Source organism: Pseudonaja textilis, chromosome Z (genome assembly GCF_049901715.1).
Source record: "Pseudonaja textilis isolate UNSWEBS1 chromosome Z, rPseTex1.2, whole genome shotgun sequence".
Taxonomy (NCBI): domain Eukaryota; kingdom Metazoa; phylum Chordata; class Lepidosauria; order Squamata; family Elapidae; genus Pseudonaja; species Pseudonaja textilis.
This window is the reverse complement of record NC_142008.1, coordinates 54,612,984-54,630,926: the sequence shown is the minus strand read 5'-3', so window position 1 is coordinate 54,630,926 and position 17,943 is coordinate 54,612,984. Positions and strand designations below refer to the sequence as shown.

Here is a 17,943-nt window from a genome sequence, read left to right as displayed (position 1 = left end):
TCAGGGAAGTGCCACGAGATGCATTGTCGTCTGCCATCTGGAGAGGAGAAAGGAGGAAAAGTTCTTGATTAACGTGAGGTGATTAACAAGGCTGGACACAGCCTAAGCAGGGTCCGGGAAACCCAGTACTCGTTTCGCACCCCCTAGGTCAAGGGCAACAGAGGTGCTTTGCACGTTGTTGAGAAGTAGGGCCTAGCCCAGAAGCCAATTGCCAAAGATGGACGCCAAAAAACCGCCCCTGCCGGGCGGACCGGGAAGGGGGATGGCGGAGCTGCTACCTCCCTTGCTGGGGAGAGACTGTGTAGCCAGTAGACTCCTATATCTAGAGGAGTACCAAGGCAGGATTGCAAGGTACCAGCAGGGATTTGGACATTCCAAGGATCTGCCCAGGAATCAAACACAATGCGGCCTGCAGGTAGGCCTCGAGCAGTGGCAGGCGTCCCTGGGGCTACCAACCAAAAATTTTAAAGTAAAGTGCCATCACGGGTCCTCGGACAGTTGCACGCTTTGGATGCGGCCTACGTAGAGGCCGGGATCCTAGCGCACATTTCGCACCCCCTTTTGATCAAAAATTTTTTTTGTATTTAAAATAGGAGGCTGTTGCACAGCAGGGCCTAGCCCAGAAGCAATTAGCCAAAAGTTGAACGCCAGGCAGCTACCCCTGCCGGACGGACGGGGAAGGGGGATGGCAGAGCTGCTAACTCGCCTGCTGGGGAAGGGCTACAGAGCCAACTAACCCTGGTTAGCCTGATAGAAACTAAGTGCAAACAGGCAAGGATATAGGCAGTCCGGTGTCTGCCTATAAAACATTAAGAAAAACCCTGTTATAGGCCTCTGAAAATGGCGCCCGCCATGCGGCCACACACAAGATGGCGGCGACTCCTGCCACTCCCAAGATGGCTGACACCACAGGAGCCCAAAATGGAGGGCGCAATGACGAGGCAATCCCCAGCGGCGGCTATCACCCAGGAGAAGTTAAAAGGCCCGGAGGCCACAAAGAAGTACCTGGGAGAGGCAGGGAAGCATCTCCCTGGGTTAGAGGGCGTTCGTGGGGGAAACGGCCAAAGAACAAAACCAGGCAGGAAAGAACGATGCAGCTTCGCACGGAGCGAAAAGGCAGCAATCGGAGGGGGGCAGCGCCGGCGCTGGATTCTCCCTTAAAAGGATAGTGAAACAATTCCCCTTAGAAGAAAAAGGCTCCCTAGGGAGCTCAAACCTCAGTTTCCTGCGCTGTCTGAGAGTCCAAGTTGATCAAAAAAAAAAAAAAGAAAACACGAGGTGCTAGAACGACCAGGAGCAAAAAGAAAACCAGCCTGACTGCCACGAGGCTGAGCAAAAAACTGGGGCGCGCCCGGAGGACCACGTGATGGTGAGAGGCGTGCCTCAATCTCAAGCTCAGCCTGTGAGAGCCGAGACTGGAGCTCCTCCCAACCTGGACACTCGAGACAGCTCTATGGAAAAATATTAATTTGCATGTTTAAATGTTACCAGTACATAAGGTTTTTGAAGTATTTATATTTACTTCTTCATTTTAAAGAAATTGTTCATAAATAACATTGTTATGTACTGTTTGATTTTTTGCTATGCACTTTTCCCAATATTTAATTAAATAGTTAAATTTAAACAAATTTAAATAATTACTTTTAGAGAAGCATTTCAAAACACATTTCTGCTATGTATCTGTAGGTCATTAATACTAATGAAGCAATTGATTTTTTAGATAGACCAGATTCATATTCTACTATGTGGCACGCCATACGGATCAGTACTTTCTCTTCTATTAAACATCTACATAAGACCGCTGTGTGCTTATCCATCACCATGGGATGAGGTGGATACCTTTGTAATTAAAATTCTTAATTTGAATTCTTAAAATAAAAACTATATTTTTTTAAAAAAAATTAACAGGCAGCACAGGAGAAGTTACGCATCTCTTAATGTTTGTTGAGGCAAACATTAAGAGCTAAATAGGGACATCTATTTACATTTCTGTGAAGATTGATATCGGGAATCTATTCATATTTGGAAAAAAAAATATGCACAATTTTTTTTATATGTTTATATGTCATGGCTACTACAATGATATATATTTATATTTTCATACATCTGAAAATCAGGTCAAACAAATAAATCTACAATTAAAAGAATATTTGCCTCCTTGTAGTTTTGATTTCTCATTTTTTAATGGTCCCCCGAAAGCGGCATTTATCAAATATTCCAGCAATGATTTTATCTGTTGCATAGTCCTTTTATCAGCCCATCTTGGTAAAGAATGTTTGTGTATTTCCTACAGAAATAAGGGGAGATAAAAAAAACAGTAAGCTATGCTTAGTAATATTCCCATGCCTTCTATTATTTTGCATACAGACTTTCCTGAGTAGAAAAAAACCTCACTGCCATTATTAACATTACAGGAAGCAAAAGTGAACTGAAAATATCTTTACTAAGGCTTTTCAAAGATATATACATGTTTTACCCTGAGTGAAATGAAATAATCTTTGTTTTTCAAGAACATAAATTTCCTGCCTGCTGTGTTTCTGATCTATGGGAGTATCTTTATTGTGTGTATGTAAAATTTAAGAAGTAGGCAATAGTTTTCTTACCTTTATCTGTTTTGTTAGATAAAAATGAAACTCTCTGAATCTACTGATCAATTCCGATATAATACTCTCAACTGCTCACAAATTGCACAAAGATCCATTTTCCCCTAAAGTTTAGATAGCTAAAATTTCCAGGAATGTGGCAAGTAAGATCTCATGAGATTTCATGACACTTAAAAAAATTCTTATGATGAGACTTGCAATACTTTCTAAGATTCAGCAATCATCTTTAGATAATTTTTGGAATATTTTCACAAGAAAGTAGTAGCCAATTCTGGAGTTCTGCAGGGATTGGACAAGGTCGAACACCTTGGTCTAATTAACAGTTTCTTTGTGGGGACTACTTAATTTGTTCTGTCTTAATAAGACAGAACCATGGCTTGGCTTGGAGAGTCAGATTTGTGTGCCAGACTTAGTCTATCCAGATCCAATTCATGTGTCTGACTTAGTGACTATCTAGATCTCCAAAACAGACATTTTATGGGAGCGACAGTTTGTTATCCTGGTATGCCAACAAAAAAGATAGGTAAGAAATATTTTCTTTACTACTTATTAACATAATCTGATATATTCTGTATTCATTTTTTCAAAATAAATTGAATATATAATGCAACTGAAATAATAAAGATTACAATAGGTAAATAAATTGAAATGAGAATGTTGTAAACATCCTGTTTTCAGATGTGTTGAATGATTTTGTATCTGGAAAGAAACTACAGTCAGTCAGAGATGACTAGAGCTTTGACTAGAGCTTTAAGGAAACACACATTTGTTTTGCTTTTATTTCACTCACAGTGCAGTTAACCAATTACTTGATCACTCAAGTTCTTATTACAGATTGTATGGAGTTTTGACTCATGAATCACAGCCCATACATGCTGGAGATAGCACTACAATGTTTTAAAAGTACCTGAACTTTTAAAGTATCATATGCTTTCCAGAGTAACATATTTTGAAAATCCAGCAGTTTTTGCATGTCATATCCCAGGTGGTGTGCAAATCTTCGTATCAGTGCCTGAAAGATGAAACTACAATATTCAGTCATCTGTACATACAAGCTCGTGGGACAAGTCATCTTTGGCCCTTGGCTGATATTTATTTTGTCTTAAAAAAAAAAAAACTGGCACTCTACACAAGATCCTGTGAAAGGATTCTTGGAATCTGGGAAATAAAATTGACTAAAAATGCAAATGAAAAATAGATGAACATTTCATCCTAGTTTCTTATGCAGTCCTTCAGGCCTAAAAGAGAAGAAGGAATGGACTAGAAGTACAGGAAAAAGAACAAGACAATAGTCAGTTAAAAGAGAGCTGAGTCTAGGGCAGAAATGTAACCTGAGAAAAAAATCTCAGAAAAAAATCCTTCCTAGTTTTCATGAAGATAAAGGGAGAAAGGGAGAAATGCATTCAGACTTGCAAGATTCTATTAACTGTATCTTTGCAAAAAAAGAAAAGAAAAATGAGCATTGCATTTCCTACTCTAACCGACCTTGAAGAGCTGAAGTTTATAATGTGAGAAAAAAAGTTTACAAAAATCCCACTTGAAAGTATTCCCTGTTAACTGAGGACTGCAGCTTTCTTATTTACATTTCTAATATTTTGCAATCTATTATCTAGCATTACGCTTAAACCATGCTGTAAAGGCTAGATTCTCCCCCTCAGAGGATAAGAATGAACTTTTGAAAACTGGGTTTTTCAAAAGTAATTCTTTATTGGAAAGGAAGACAGCGCCCACATTCAAAGCAGGATATGATATCCTTCCAGGCATGCAGCTTAGATAAAGGGAGTTAGAACCCCTCCCCTTGGTCCAATGTGGATTTTGTCAATACAATGTGTTAATTCCCCACCCCCTTTTTGCCTTGGGAATGTAGTTGAGAAGAGATTCCCAGGAAGTTTCTTTCAGAACTGGAATTTTTATGGTCCCCTTCTCCTCTTGCTATCTTTCCAAGAGGTGACAAGTTTCCAGGCATCTGGAGGCTCCAGCCCACAGTTGTAAATCATGTAGGTCATCTGATTCAGTACAAGAATTGGGATATTCAGCTTACATCAAAAAGGATTACTTGTATCTACCCCACCATCTTCTTCCATTGAAGAATGGCAGATACACGGATCTGACACATGCCCTATCATTATCATGTCAAAATGGGCCAACAATAGTTTTTTGATCACAGAAACAATGAACATCTGTGTATAGTCATCAACTACTGATTGTAAAAAAAACTCTAGGAACATCAAGTACTTTATTCTCCTTTTAATAAAGTATTAATAGAAGAAAATATCTGTAGTTCAGTTTTGAACTGGAGTCCTTATGCTCTGTGAGATTGGTTGTTTCCTTGTACAGTGGAGCCTCGGGTCACAACCATAATCCTAGACTCACCCCCAAAATGGATATCTGCAATTTTATTAAAATATGCTTATTATAGGGGTGTCAAATTGGCAGCCCGTGGGCGGGATGCCCATCCCAGCTCCCTGAATGGAAAAACATCGTGAAATGCCATGTGAGAACATGACACCTGTATATATTAACCAACAGTAACTATGAAAAAAATAATATTGTCATACATCAGAAGCATCTCTGAAACAACCAAAGATTATTATAAACTCATGGTATTGCTACAGCACATAAAACAATCAAAGCCCTCCAAAACATTCTGAGAAATCCAAAGGACCAGTAGATCTAGAAGAAGAAAACAGAAAACATAATGTAGGGACTTTAATGGTCACTATATGATTCACAGAGCACATGCAGAAGATTCATAGAGCACATGCAGGAACAACAAGTAACAGCCAGAAGGTACAATGAAGGTTAATCTCACAACTGTTGAACAACTAAACAATAGTTTAAACAGAAACTGAGCATCCAAGAACAAACTAATCAAAAAATGCTAGGAAATTCCGGCAAGCTTGGTATTCAGACAAATCAGCCATCAATAGATACATAGACATAAACCACCTTTATACATTGTTCAAAACATATCAGGAAAAAGCTAAGATAAACAAAAAGACCAGAACAGAATGCCCAGATAAGCAAGTTTAACATCAGACAAGAAATCAGCCAGAAAATAATACACCAATCAAATAATTCATGCAGATAAACAAATAAGTAAATAACAAAATGTTCTATCGCCAGAACAAAGCAGACTCGAGACTGGAGTTGAATTCAGCTCTTTATTAATTGTCAGTAACTTCAACTAAAGTCGAGCCGCGGCAGCCCTTTTTATAGCGGCTGCTCACGGCTCACAACCAATGGCATCTGTTTAAATTTCCCGCCGCTTAGGTGGCCAATCGGAACTGTTGTTAACTACCAATTGCCAGCAATAGTATTTGTCCAATAGGAATGCAGTATTACGAGTATGCAAACAAGTACACTACACAAAATAATATCTATTTACAAACTATTAGGAAGAAAACCACACCCCCATAATATCTGCAAGCAAACAGCCAAGTTCCAAAAGATACAAGAACCCTTATGTTTTACCCTTATGTTGCTACAGTCCATTTTGAATAATCTTTATTTCCTTACAGGCTATTCCCAGAAATTCATCGGCTCCTTCAAAGAGGAAAGATGCCCCCTTACTGAGAATAGTGGGCCTGATCATTAATTCTTCTAGAGTGTTCTTATAATCACAGTATTGGAATAGGTCTATCTTATTTCAGTTAAGTCCAGGGGATGTACCATTTAATCATTTCTCTAGTTCAAGGAATCCTTATACCTCATTTGAGTGGAGAAAAGATTAAATGGTACAGGGCCAGTATTTTCTTTTTGTAAAAAGAAAAAATAATTATAAAAAAATCTGCTGGGTTTCCAAACAACTTCCTTTAATCTAGGAAATTCATAGCCATTTCATTTTTTTAATATCTCAACCCTATAAAAAAAAAATCAGATGGTACAAAAAAGAAAATTTAATTTTAAAGACGGTTCTTGTCCTTCCATATATGTGCATTTTGAGCTTTAACTATGTCTGTATAAATTTAATTTAATTTTGGATATCTATACTTGTGTTTATTCATACACACACATATTTATAAAACTAATCAAGTAGGATCTGCATATAGAAAGGAAAACAATTTATTTGTGCACAGATAGGTGGGTGGACACAACAAAAGAGAACTGTCCAGTTGGGAGGATTCAATAGCCTGCACTTAAGATTGAACTTTGCAGCTACAGCCAAAATGAAAAACTAAAAATTTAGTTTTTCTTGAGCTGGCTGAAGAATTAAATATTTGAAATACATAAAAAGAAGAAAAAAAGACCCTCAGATTTTATTTTTATGTAGCAAAGAAATGAGGTAAAATCAGTGGCACTTTGAATGAGATCTTAATCTCTTCCAATTTTTTTCTTGTAAACAATTCAATACTTAGTTAAATGAAGGTGGTAAATAGTGAATAAACTTGTGAATAAAGAAAGTTGTTTTCTGAATAAAGAAAGTTGTACAAGGAGCAACTTTGACAAAAAGATGGCCACTGTAAATAAAAAATATTTCTGTTGTGAATTTGGTTTGCTGTTTAAGGGGGAAGAGGCATTCGTTCAGATTGGCTGCCCCCACTGACAGTTGACTATAAAAGAAGCACTGTCAGACGGAGTCAGCTATTGCTGTTAGCCGAGCTGCTGTCATTGTTAACTGAATTTTTAGAAGTAATAAATGTTAGCAAATGTTATTTCTTGTCACCTCTATTCTTCCACCCCCAGTATTTAATAATCTTGCTTGAACTGCTGTATCCTCCTTTGACTCTGTCTCGCCCTCATGGAAACTTTACCACCCTATCACTAAATAGTAAATGAAAAGTAAATTATCTAGATTAAAATCATCAGAAAGTCTTATCTTCAGGCAGGAAATGTTTTAGTCATTTCCTCAATTTTCAAAATCATTCTTTTCCCACACATTTGATGTTAGTTGATTATATTTGCCAGGTGTGTCATGTCTTGATTATATGTGTACAAGATCATTGTCTTTGCAGGCAAGCAAAAGGGTTAAAATGGCAGCCATTTTGACTCTGTGCACAAAGACAGCCTATGGGGAGTGAGGCTCAAGTAGTGAACAACAGCTCTTTATTAAGGAGGCAGATTCTGAGACAAAACAGCCTAGCCGTGGCAGCCCTTTTTATAGAGCTGGCAGCCTATGACAGTCTTTTGGGCTTGCCGCACTTGGTTTTACCCAATCGCAGCAAACCCCATACGGACCAATCAGGAATGCTTATATCGTCCAATCACGGCCCGGCTCTTCCGGACTAATAGGAATGCAGGTCTACAAGCCTGCTAGTATGGAACATCCCTCACCTCTTGGTTCCGTCCAAGGGGCGGGGTAATATCACGCAAGTAGGCGGGTCTTCGTACCTGCCTACCTGACTTGCACAGTTCATAATGTCTCTGGTTGTCGTCAGGTTTGGACGGGCTCTGTGTCGCTCTCAAGCTTCTCGATGGAACCGCCTGGAAGGGTGAGCTGGGCCTATAGCTGCAACTCCCGCCTGGTGACTCCAGGTTGGTTGAGTCGTTCGCTCTGCTGCTCCCACCTGGGCTCTCTGGGCTGGTAGAGCTTGTCCGGCTGCTGCTTCCAGGCGAAGTACCCGTCTGCCACGGTTCTCTGCTGGCTGGTAAGTATTGTTGGTTTAATGTTTGGTCTTTATTTAATGTGTGTGGGGGGTGTTCTGCTTGCGCAGGTGTCAGTTCTTTTTCAGAGTTTGAGGTTCCCCCCCCCTCTGATTTCTTGGTTAGAGTCTGTGAGGGGAAGGGTGGCAAGCCTGGACCTAAGCTGGTCAATATGTCATTTCCAACACCTACCATTGGTGGTTTCAAGGCGGTAGGAGCGAGGGCCCGTGATTTGGGTGATTTTTGCAGGGAGCCATAGTGGGTCCCCTGTAAAGTTTTTGGCAAAGACAGTGTCACCTATTTTGAAGGCGCGGTGCTTGCTGCTGGAACCGAGGGGTTTCTCCGGGGTGTAAGCAGGATGCAGGCGATCCAGAGGTGACCAGAGTCTTCTGCCCATCAGCAATTCTGCTGGGCTTTTGTTTGTAGTGCTGTTTGGTGTGATGTGTTGTAATAGGAGCATTTTGGTGACTTTCTCGTTGATGTTGCCATGCTCCATTTTTTGAAGAGTTTTTTTTGTAAATTGAACCATGCGTTCAGCTCTGCCATTCGCCGCCAGGTGAGCTGGCGATGTTAATGTGTGTCGGATGCTGCGATCTGCCAAGTATTGCTCAAAAGCCAATGCAGTAAACTGGGGTCCATTATCAGATACTATCACATCTGGCAGACCATTCGTGGCGAAAAGTTTATTTAATTTCTTGATGACAGCTTCCGTAGTGGTAGATTTCATTTTGCTCACTTCGAGCCAATTCGAATAAGCATCAACAGTTATTAAGAAGGTATGTCCCTTGGTTGGCCCTGCGAAGTCAATATGGATGCACGACCAACGGCCTCTGGGTGTCTCCCATTCTAAAGGTGGGGCTTTTGGGGGAGCCGAGCGAGTCTCTTGGCATCTGTTACAAGCGGCGACCCAGGTTTCAATTTGTTTGTCCATGCTGGCCACCAAGCGTAGCTCCTGGCCAGGGCTTTCATACGTACAATGCCTGGGTGCCCCTTGTGTAGCAATTCTAAAACTTTTTTCTGTAATGTTTCCGGAATTACCACCCGGTCTCCCCACAAAACGCAACCCCTTTGTGAGAAGAGTTCAGTTTGTTGGTTTTTAAATGGCTTAAAGAGTTCGTTTTGCTGGCTGTCAGGCCAGCCCCTCTCCACCCAGCTGAGAACTCACGCCAAGCGTTTGTCCTTCCTTGTTTCGTGGGCAATGTCTTGCGTGGTCAATGGTGGCATGGATAATGTTTCTATTTGCAAAATTGGTAATGTGGGTGCTGGGTCATATTGCACGTCTGGTAAGGGGGAGTGGCTTAAAGCATTGGTGTGCGAGATAGACTTGCCCGGGCGATGTATTAATTGGTAATTATAAGCGGCAAGAAATTCAGACCATCTTGTCATTCTAGGTGATAGGACGGGTGGAGTGGGTTTGTTACCCGCCAAAATGCCAAGCAGGGGTTTATGGTCCGTAATAATCGAAAATGTCCTACCATAAATGTATTCGTGGAATCTGAGACGATGGCGAGGGCTTCTTTGTCCAGCTGGCTGTAGTTCCTCTCGGGCTTGGACAGGGTTCTGGAAAAAAATGCAATGGGAGCCTCTGTTCCATTTGGCAAAGTGTGGCTTAAGATTGCGCCAACACCAAAAGGTGATGCGTCGCATGTAACAGTCAGTGGTAGGGTTTCGTTGTATTGAATGAGGACTGTGTCTGAAGTCAAAAGGTTTTTTATTTGTTGAAAAGCATGTTCCTCTCGCTGTCCCCAAATCCAGGAAGCCTTTTTATCGAGGAGTCTGTGCAAGGGTTCCGCGACAGTCGCTTTCTGGGGTAGGAAAATATTATAGAAATTAATGAGTCCAAGGAAAGCTTGGAGGTCCATTTTGTTTTTCGGTCTGGGGGCTTCTTTGATGGCTTTTAGTTTTTTGTTGGTGGGGTGAATTCCCTGTTTGTCAAGGAGGTATCCGAGGAATTCAACTCATTCAGTAAATAATTGGCACTTCTCTTTTTTTACTTTGAGGCCAGAGTCTTTAAATTTTTGAAGGACTGCCCTGAGTTATTTTTCCAATTGTTTCTTATTGGGGGCTGCTACTAAAACATTGTCAAAATAGAGTACGACTCATTTAATTCCATGTAGCAGTCTTTCCATTAAGCTCTGGAAACCCCCCGGTGTGACGCTGATTCCAAATTGGAGTTGGATGCATTTAAATGCCCTTCGATGTGTCACGATAGTTTGAGCCTCAGCGGTTTCAGCATCAACCGGCAGTTGTTGATAGGTTTGTGCCAGGTCGAGCTTTGCAAAGATTCTGCCACCCCCCCAGTGAGTGTAGGAGATGCTGGACTACTGGCACAGGGTAGGCACTCTGCTGCAGGGCATGGTTCAGGGTGGCCTTGTAGTCTCCACAGATTCTCAGGGAGCCATCTGGTTTGATGAGGGTGACAATTGGTGTTTCCCATCGGGCATGGTCTATAGGTTCTAATACGCCTTGCGCTATGAGCTTATTTAATTGCTCATCTATTTTCGGCTTGAGTGCAAATGGCACTCGGTGCGGTTTGAGGCAGATGGGAGCGATGTCAGGGCTAATATTAAAGGAGATTGGGAACCCCTTGTACTTGCCTAAGGTGTCATCGAAGACCTCTTGGAAGTCTCGTATGAGCATCGCTTCTCAGTCTTCGTCATCTGTGTGGTTGATGCCTGCCATCTCAATCCCCAGGGATGCGAACCATTGCAAGCCGACTAGGCTGGGGCGGTCCTTATCAACGATTGTGAGTGGTAGGATGCTGGTATGGGTTTTAAAAGAAATCTTGAAGTGTTGGGGGAGAGGGGAGGAGCTGGCGCCGTGACGGTATGGCTTGCAATCGAGCTCTACGATTGCAGCCAATATCTTTGCCCCTGGCCGGTCCAAACGGACCTAAACCGTCCCGTAGTGACGGTTATCATGAGGGGTATACCCTGTGGATCCCAGGGACACCGCAAAGTCTCTGGATGACCCAGGAGAAGTCCCTTTTGCTGGCGGCAGAGAGGCAGCCCCCAAGCTGCTGAAGTCAGGGCAGCTCCGGAAAGGAAGAAGCTGAAAGTGAAAGTGTGTCGGCTGGGTGAGAAACTTTTTTTTTTTTCAATATTTTGAGGCTTGAAAGGACACTTTAATTACTAGAAGAAATCTGTGTGATTTTTGACAAAACTGAATAAGCGGCGTTTTTAAGGGAGACGTCAAAGCGAGGTTTTATTTTTATTTTTATTTTTTTTGCTACCGGACTTCATTGTTACTTAGTAGATAACCGGACTGGTTTATTTATTTATATATATATATATATATATATATATATATATATATATATATATATATATATATGGATCTTTGGTTGTTCGGGTTTTCTCCCGGCGTAAGATTCGAGTATCTAGGCAGCGTTTCGATGAAGTCTCGAGACTTCATCGAAACGCTGCCTAGATACTCAATCTACGCTGGAGAAAACCGAACAACCAAAGATCCACATATAAATACCATGCGAAACCTCAGAAAACAAATATATATATATATATATATATATACACACAAACACACACACACACACACACACATACATACATTCTCCCTTTGGATTTTCTAATTGTTTTTTCTAGGCTAGAGGCTCCCTTTGGTTGTTCTCTTTTTTTATTTCAATTACGCTTTTCTGAGAGGAAGGGGGAAACTGAGAACTAAGAAACTTTGTAACACTGCCAACTAGAGGCTTGAAAATATTTTACTTGAAGTGGAGAGAACAGTGAAAGACTCCTTCTCAAGGACATTCTAATTTGATAAGATAGAGGGAAGAGCGCAGCAGAATATTATTACAGGTGCTTTTCTGGATTTCTATCAACAATTAAATATCTATGGCTGGGCTTTGAAGCTTGTGGGAAAGGGAAGAGAGTCATAACAAGAGCCTTGGACAACTAAACAGAGTGCAGTGTGTTGTTTCTTTCTTTTTAATCTTTTTTTAGTTTCGCTACCGCCCCCTACCAGTATTATTGTAAATTTTTATTTTAGCAATGTCTTTATTTTTATTTTTTATTTTCAAGGGGAAGCCTTAGAATTTCGCATTTTTATTTTTTTCCTTTTTCATTGGGATTTTTGCTTTTTCCATCTATGCTCTTGGATTATTTTGGTTTCCTTTTTTCTTTTTTTTTAATTGAGATTTTCTAGCTGGATTAAGGTGTGAAGAACCTGAAGAAATCTTTCTTTTGCTTTGTCCTTTTTTATTACTATTATTATTGGGTTGTCTTCTTTTTATTTTTATTTTTTATTGTGGACTATTTTATAATTGGATTAGGGTCAGGAAGAACCTGAATAATTTTTTCTTTTTTCCTTTTTCTTTTCTCTCCTTTACTACTGGACTTTTTACTATTGGACTTTTCCATTCCGGATTATAATTGGCTATTTTCCTAATTGGATTAAAATTTGAAGGAATTTGAAGGATTTTGAATCATTTAAAATGAGCAGGAAACTCATACCTCCCGGTGCTTCTACATCTACTTCTGCCTCCCCACCATCTGGAGGACAACGTTCAGTTCAGGTAATGTTAAAGCAAGACAAAGAACAAGAAAAAGTAACCTTACAGATGATTATGCAAGGAATCCAAGACCTTAAGATAAAAACAGACACCATTGAACAAAGAACAGGGAAGACTGATGGAAAAGTGGAAAATATCCAACAGATGATGGTGAAGTATGATGAGAGACTCCAAAAAGTCGAAGAAGAGGGTAAACGAAGAGAGGAGAAGATTGGAAATATTGATAGCAGACTAACAGTGGTTGAACAAGAAAAAAGTGGGATGCTGAAGTGGGAGATGGAGAGGTCAGAATTTTATCTTAGATTTCAAAATATAGAGGAAGAAAAAGGGCAAGATTTGGCTGCGATAATGATAGAAATCTTGGCTGACGCTTTGGAAATAACAGAGGAAAAGATGATGGATGGAGTAGATGAGATATACTGAGTTTTTACAAGATATGTGATGAGAAATAATTTACCCAGAGAAGTTCACATTAGATTTACTAAAAAATCCATCAAGACACAAATTTTACAAGCGGCAAGAGAGAAGACGTTGAAATATAAAGGCAAAGAAATCTTGGTCTTAAAACAAATACCCAGAAGAGTGAGAGAGATGAGAAGAGAATATAGATTTCTGACCTTTGACTGCAATTTACGCTCCGAATGATAAACAAGAAGAATTCTATAAAAAATTACATATGAAAATGACTGGACTGGACTATGTTAATATAATTTGATGGGAGATTTTAATGGAATTGTGGACAACAAACTGGACTATATAGCAACAACAGCAAAGCACAACAGAAAGACTCTTCCTAAATCTTTTTTTAAAATGACAGATGAACTAATCTTAAAAGATATATGGAGAGAAAGAAATGCTAAAACCAAACAATATACTTTCTATTCAAATAGACATTTATCATGGTCCAGATTAGATATGATCTGGATTTCAACAGAATTAATATCTAGTGTTCAAGAAATAAACATTGAAACAAATACTTGGGCAGACCATAACCCACTGACAATTAAATGGAAGGGACAAAAAAAAGATCGAGATGGACGTTAAATAATACTATTTTAAAGGAGAAGGATTTTATACAATGTTTCGAGAAAGAACTGGCCTTTTTCTTTAAAGAAAATAGAAAAGAAGATACTTCAATGAAGAATGTTTGGGATACAATGAAGGCATATGCTAGAGGCTTGATAATAGACTACATAAGAAAAAAGAATATTAGGAAAAGGCAAGCCTTGGAAGATGAGTATAAAAGACTTGAAAAAGAACTACAGAAAATGCCACAGAAAAAAGATATTAAACTGAAACTGGACATAACTAAACATAAAATGGACTTAATAGAAAAAGAAGAATTGGCACAGAAAATTAGGAATGCTAAACAGAATTACTTTGAAGATGCAAATAAGCCAGGTAGATGGCTAGCATATAAGCTGAGAAAGGAGAAAGAGTTGAGGAAAATATCGCAGTTAATAGATGACCAAGGTCAAGTTTGTTATGGCAATAAGGAGAAAAAGGAAATTATCCAAGGTTTCTATGGACAACTATACAAGAAAGAGAATATTGATGAGGAAAAAGTCAAACAGTACTTGCAGAATGCAAATTTACCTAAGATATCCAAAGAGACGGAAGAAATGTTAGAAAGTAATATAACAATGATGGAATTAAGCCAAGCACTTAAGAAACAAAATAATGGGAAAGCACTAGGTCCAGATGGGCTGCCTGCAGAATTCTATAAAATATTACAAGAATCATTGAGCATTCCACTGTTAGAAGTTATGAATGAAGCTATGTCAAAGAAGACGATACCTAAAACATGGTCAGAGGCTTATATTACACTTATTCCAAAAGAGGAGGCTGATCCACTGCAAATTAAGAACTATAGACCGATTTCTTTATTAAATGCAGACTATAAAATTTTTGCTTCAATATTAGCAGAAAGACTTAAAAAATATTTGAATAATTTTATCCATCCAGATCAAAATGGATTTCTGCCAAAGAGACAAATTAGAGACAATATGAGAGTAATTCTGGACACTTTGGAATATTATGAGGCGCATCCTGAAAAGCAAATGGCTCTGATATTCTTAGATGCCCAAAAGGCATTTGACAATGTGAAATGGAGATTTATGTTACTCTTATTGGGACCGATGGGTTTTGCTAGAAGATTTATTCAAGCAATAGAAGCTATTTACCATGAGCAAACAGCAAAGGTAATAATGGAGGGAGAATTTACAGACTCTATTAACATAAGAAAAGGCACAAGACAAGGATGTCCCCTTTCTCCTTTGCTATTTGTATTGACTCTGGAAGTGTTGAACAGAAATATTAAAGAAGATAAAACTATAAAAGGAATGAAAATTAAAAAGGAAGAATTTAAATTGCCTTTGCGGATGACTTAGTTTTTATTTTGGAAGATCCTGTAGAAACAGCTTTGAAGCTATTGGAAAAGATAGAGACATATGGTGAGGTGGCTGGTTTGAAAATAAATAAAGATAAAACAAAGATTTTGTCAAAGAACATGTTACTAAGACAAAGAGAAGAATTGACGGATCTGTTGAAAATCCAAGTTACGAATTTGGGGATATATTTGACATCAAGATGTAGTACATTAAAAGAGAATAATTATATTAAACTTAAACAACAGATAGCCTTAGATTTGAAGAAATGGGAAAATTTACAACTGTCATTAATAGGGAGGATTTCAACAATCAAGATGAATATTTTACCCAGAATCTTATTTTTGTTTCAAACAATACCAATTAGGCTCGGGAAAGACTATTTTGAGGACTTAAATAAAATTGTGTTGAAGTATATATGGCAGGGTAAGAAAGCGAGGAGAAAGCTAAAGCTTTTGCAAGAACTAGAGGAGGTTTTGGCCTGCCTAATTGGGAGCTGTACTACCAAGCTGCAAATTTGATGTGGGTTAAGGAATGGATAACATTAAGGAAGACCAGATTGTTGACACTAGAAGGTCATGATTTGTTGTTGGGTTGGCATGCTTTTCTATGGTACAAGGGAACCAAAACACAGGGCTATTTTCGAAGACATTATATATGGGAGTCTTTGTGGTTAAATTGGGAGAAGATAAAAAAACAATGTTATTTGAAAATTCCAGTTTGGTTATCGACGATAGAAGCATTTTCTTATCCTATAATTTATAAGAAGGAACAAACAGTTAGATATGGGGAATTATTAGATGAAAAGGGTGAACTTAAATCGATACAAAATCTAGAGGAACAAGGTATAAAGATGAATTGGTTTTCATATGTGCAAATACACTCAAGGTATGATGAAGATTCCAAAACAGAGGGATTTTATGATAAACAGACTGATTTAGATAAGATTTTGACAGGTACTGATGAAAAGGTGATTAAAAAACTATATGGTTATTTATTGGGAATTAAGCTAGAGGAAGAACAAGTTAAAGAAACTACGATTGCTTGGGGGAGGAATTTTGGATATGGGATTGATTTAGATAAATGGCAGAAATTATGGTTGCAAAATTATAAAATGACAATGTCTACAGCTTATAAAGAAAATCTGTATAAGATGTTTTACAGGTGGCATTTTCCCCCGACAAGGATAGCAAGAATGTTCAAGAATAAATCTGAAAAATGTTGGAAATGTCATCAGATACCTGGTTCATATTACCATATGTGGTGGACTTGTGAGGATGGTAGAAAATACTGGACTAAAATCCGTGTGTGGTTGGAAAAAATGACAAAGAAACACATAGATTTGAAACCGGAGGTCTTTTTATTGGGAATCCTACCAGATGTATATAGTAAAGACTTGAAATATTTGATTGTAAATGTATTAACTGCGGCTAGGATTGTATTTGCTAAAAATTGGAAAAATGAGAAAATTCCATTGCAGGAAGAAATTATTAAGAAAATATTGGAATGTGCTGAGATGAGTAGATTGACATTTGAAATTAAAGAGCAAGAAGATAAACAATTTTATAAAATTTGGGACCTTTTCTATCAATGGTTGGACAATGAAATACAACAATAGAATATTTAGAATGTTAGATAATAAGGAATATCTTTGTTTTTTCTTTTTCTCTTGCTACATCAATAAAGTGTTTTTTTTTAGGATAGAATTGGTATGATTATATGATTTGTTATAGAATAAACTACCTAAATTATAGTTATCTCATAAAGCATGAATGAATAAAAGTATAGTCAAATGATTTTTTTTAATAATGATATGAGGATATATAAGTTTGGATTGATAATAAGAGTTATTATGTAACATAACTGTAATTGAGACTACAAAATGAATGCACAAAACTGATCAACCAACCGACACACTGTTTGTATATAAGTACGGAAGAGAGCTGATGCTTTTATGTTTTGTCTGTTTTGTTTGTTAAAAATTCCAATAAAATTGTTTAAAAAAAAAAAAGAAATCTTGAAGTGTCCTGTACCAGCGACTGGGATGCGGTTCCCTTGATAGTCTCTTAAAATCAGTTTCTGGTCGTTTAGTTTTTTGCAGCGTATGGTGGGTATCAGGCGTTTTATGGTCCGCCAAGATACCATAGAGAGGTAGGAGCCAGAGTCTACTTCCATGGTGCATGGTTGGTTTTCGATGGCGACCTCAACATGTATCTTCTGTGCATCTATTGATGAAGCATGGCCAATGATAACTGTTTGGTGAGTTTCTTCCCTTCTTGGTGCATCTATGAACTTAGTTCGGCTATCCCGGCTCCATCTGTTGTCAGTCGGGTGGTCCTGGTTTTTGCTGGGGGTGCCATCTAGTCTTCTTGGGCTGTTTCCTCGACGCCGGGGGCTGAAATTTCTTTTGTTGTGGCATACTTTGGCGATATGCCCTCGTTTCTCGCAAAAACAGCAAACAGCATCCAGGAATTTGCATTCGGAATGCGGGTGATTTCCTCCGCAGCCGGCACATTGGTACCTCGACTTACGACCGCGCCGGTCTTGCTGTTCGCGATCTGACTGAAGTCTGTGAATTTCTTCCTCTTCGCTGTCAGAAGGGGATTCGATGTCGCCATGGTGGGTGGAGGCTGTGAGTTTTTCTGTTGCGGTGGTCGTCTCGCCAGTTGAATGGCGGTCAGTTCTGTTTGAATGCCGCATTCGTGCCGCTGACTTATGGGTGGCTTCGGCTGCGGTGGCTTCGGCTATGGTGTCAGTGAGGGAGATGTCCCCTTTGGCCATTAACCTGCTTTGAAGCGTCGGGTCTTTCAGGCTGAGGATGACCTGGTCACGCATGGCCTCA

The 17,943-nt window shown here is 39.1% G+C and overlaps 1 protein-coding gene across 1 annotated transcript in view; it reads right to left on the bottom strand.

Moving 5' to 3' along the window:
- The window catches only part of ACP3 (acid phosphatase 3), a 163,142-nt gene that overhangs the window by 9,866 nt on the left and 135,333 nt on the right, over nt 1–17,943 (bottom strand). The window contains 1 exon segment of the mRNA XM_087915863.1: nt 2,155–2,287. Coding sequence (XP_087771989.1) covers nt 2,155–2,287 — 133 coding nt within the window.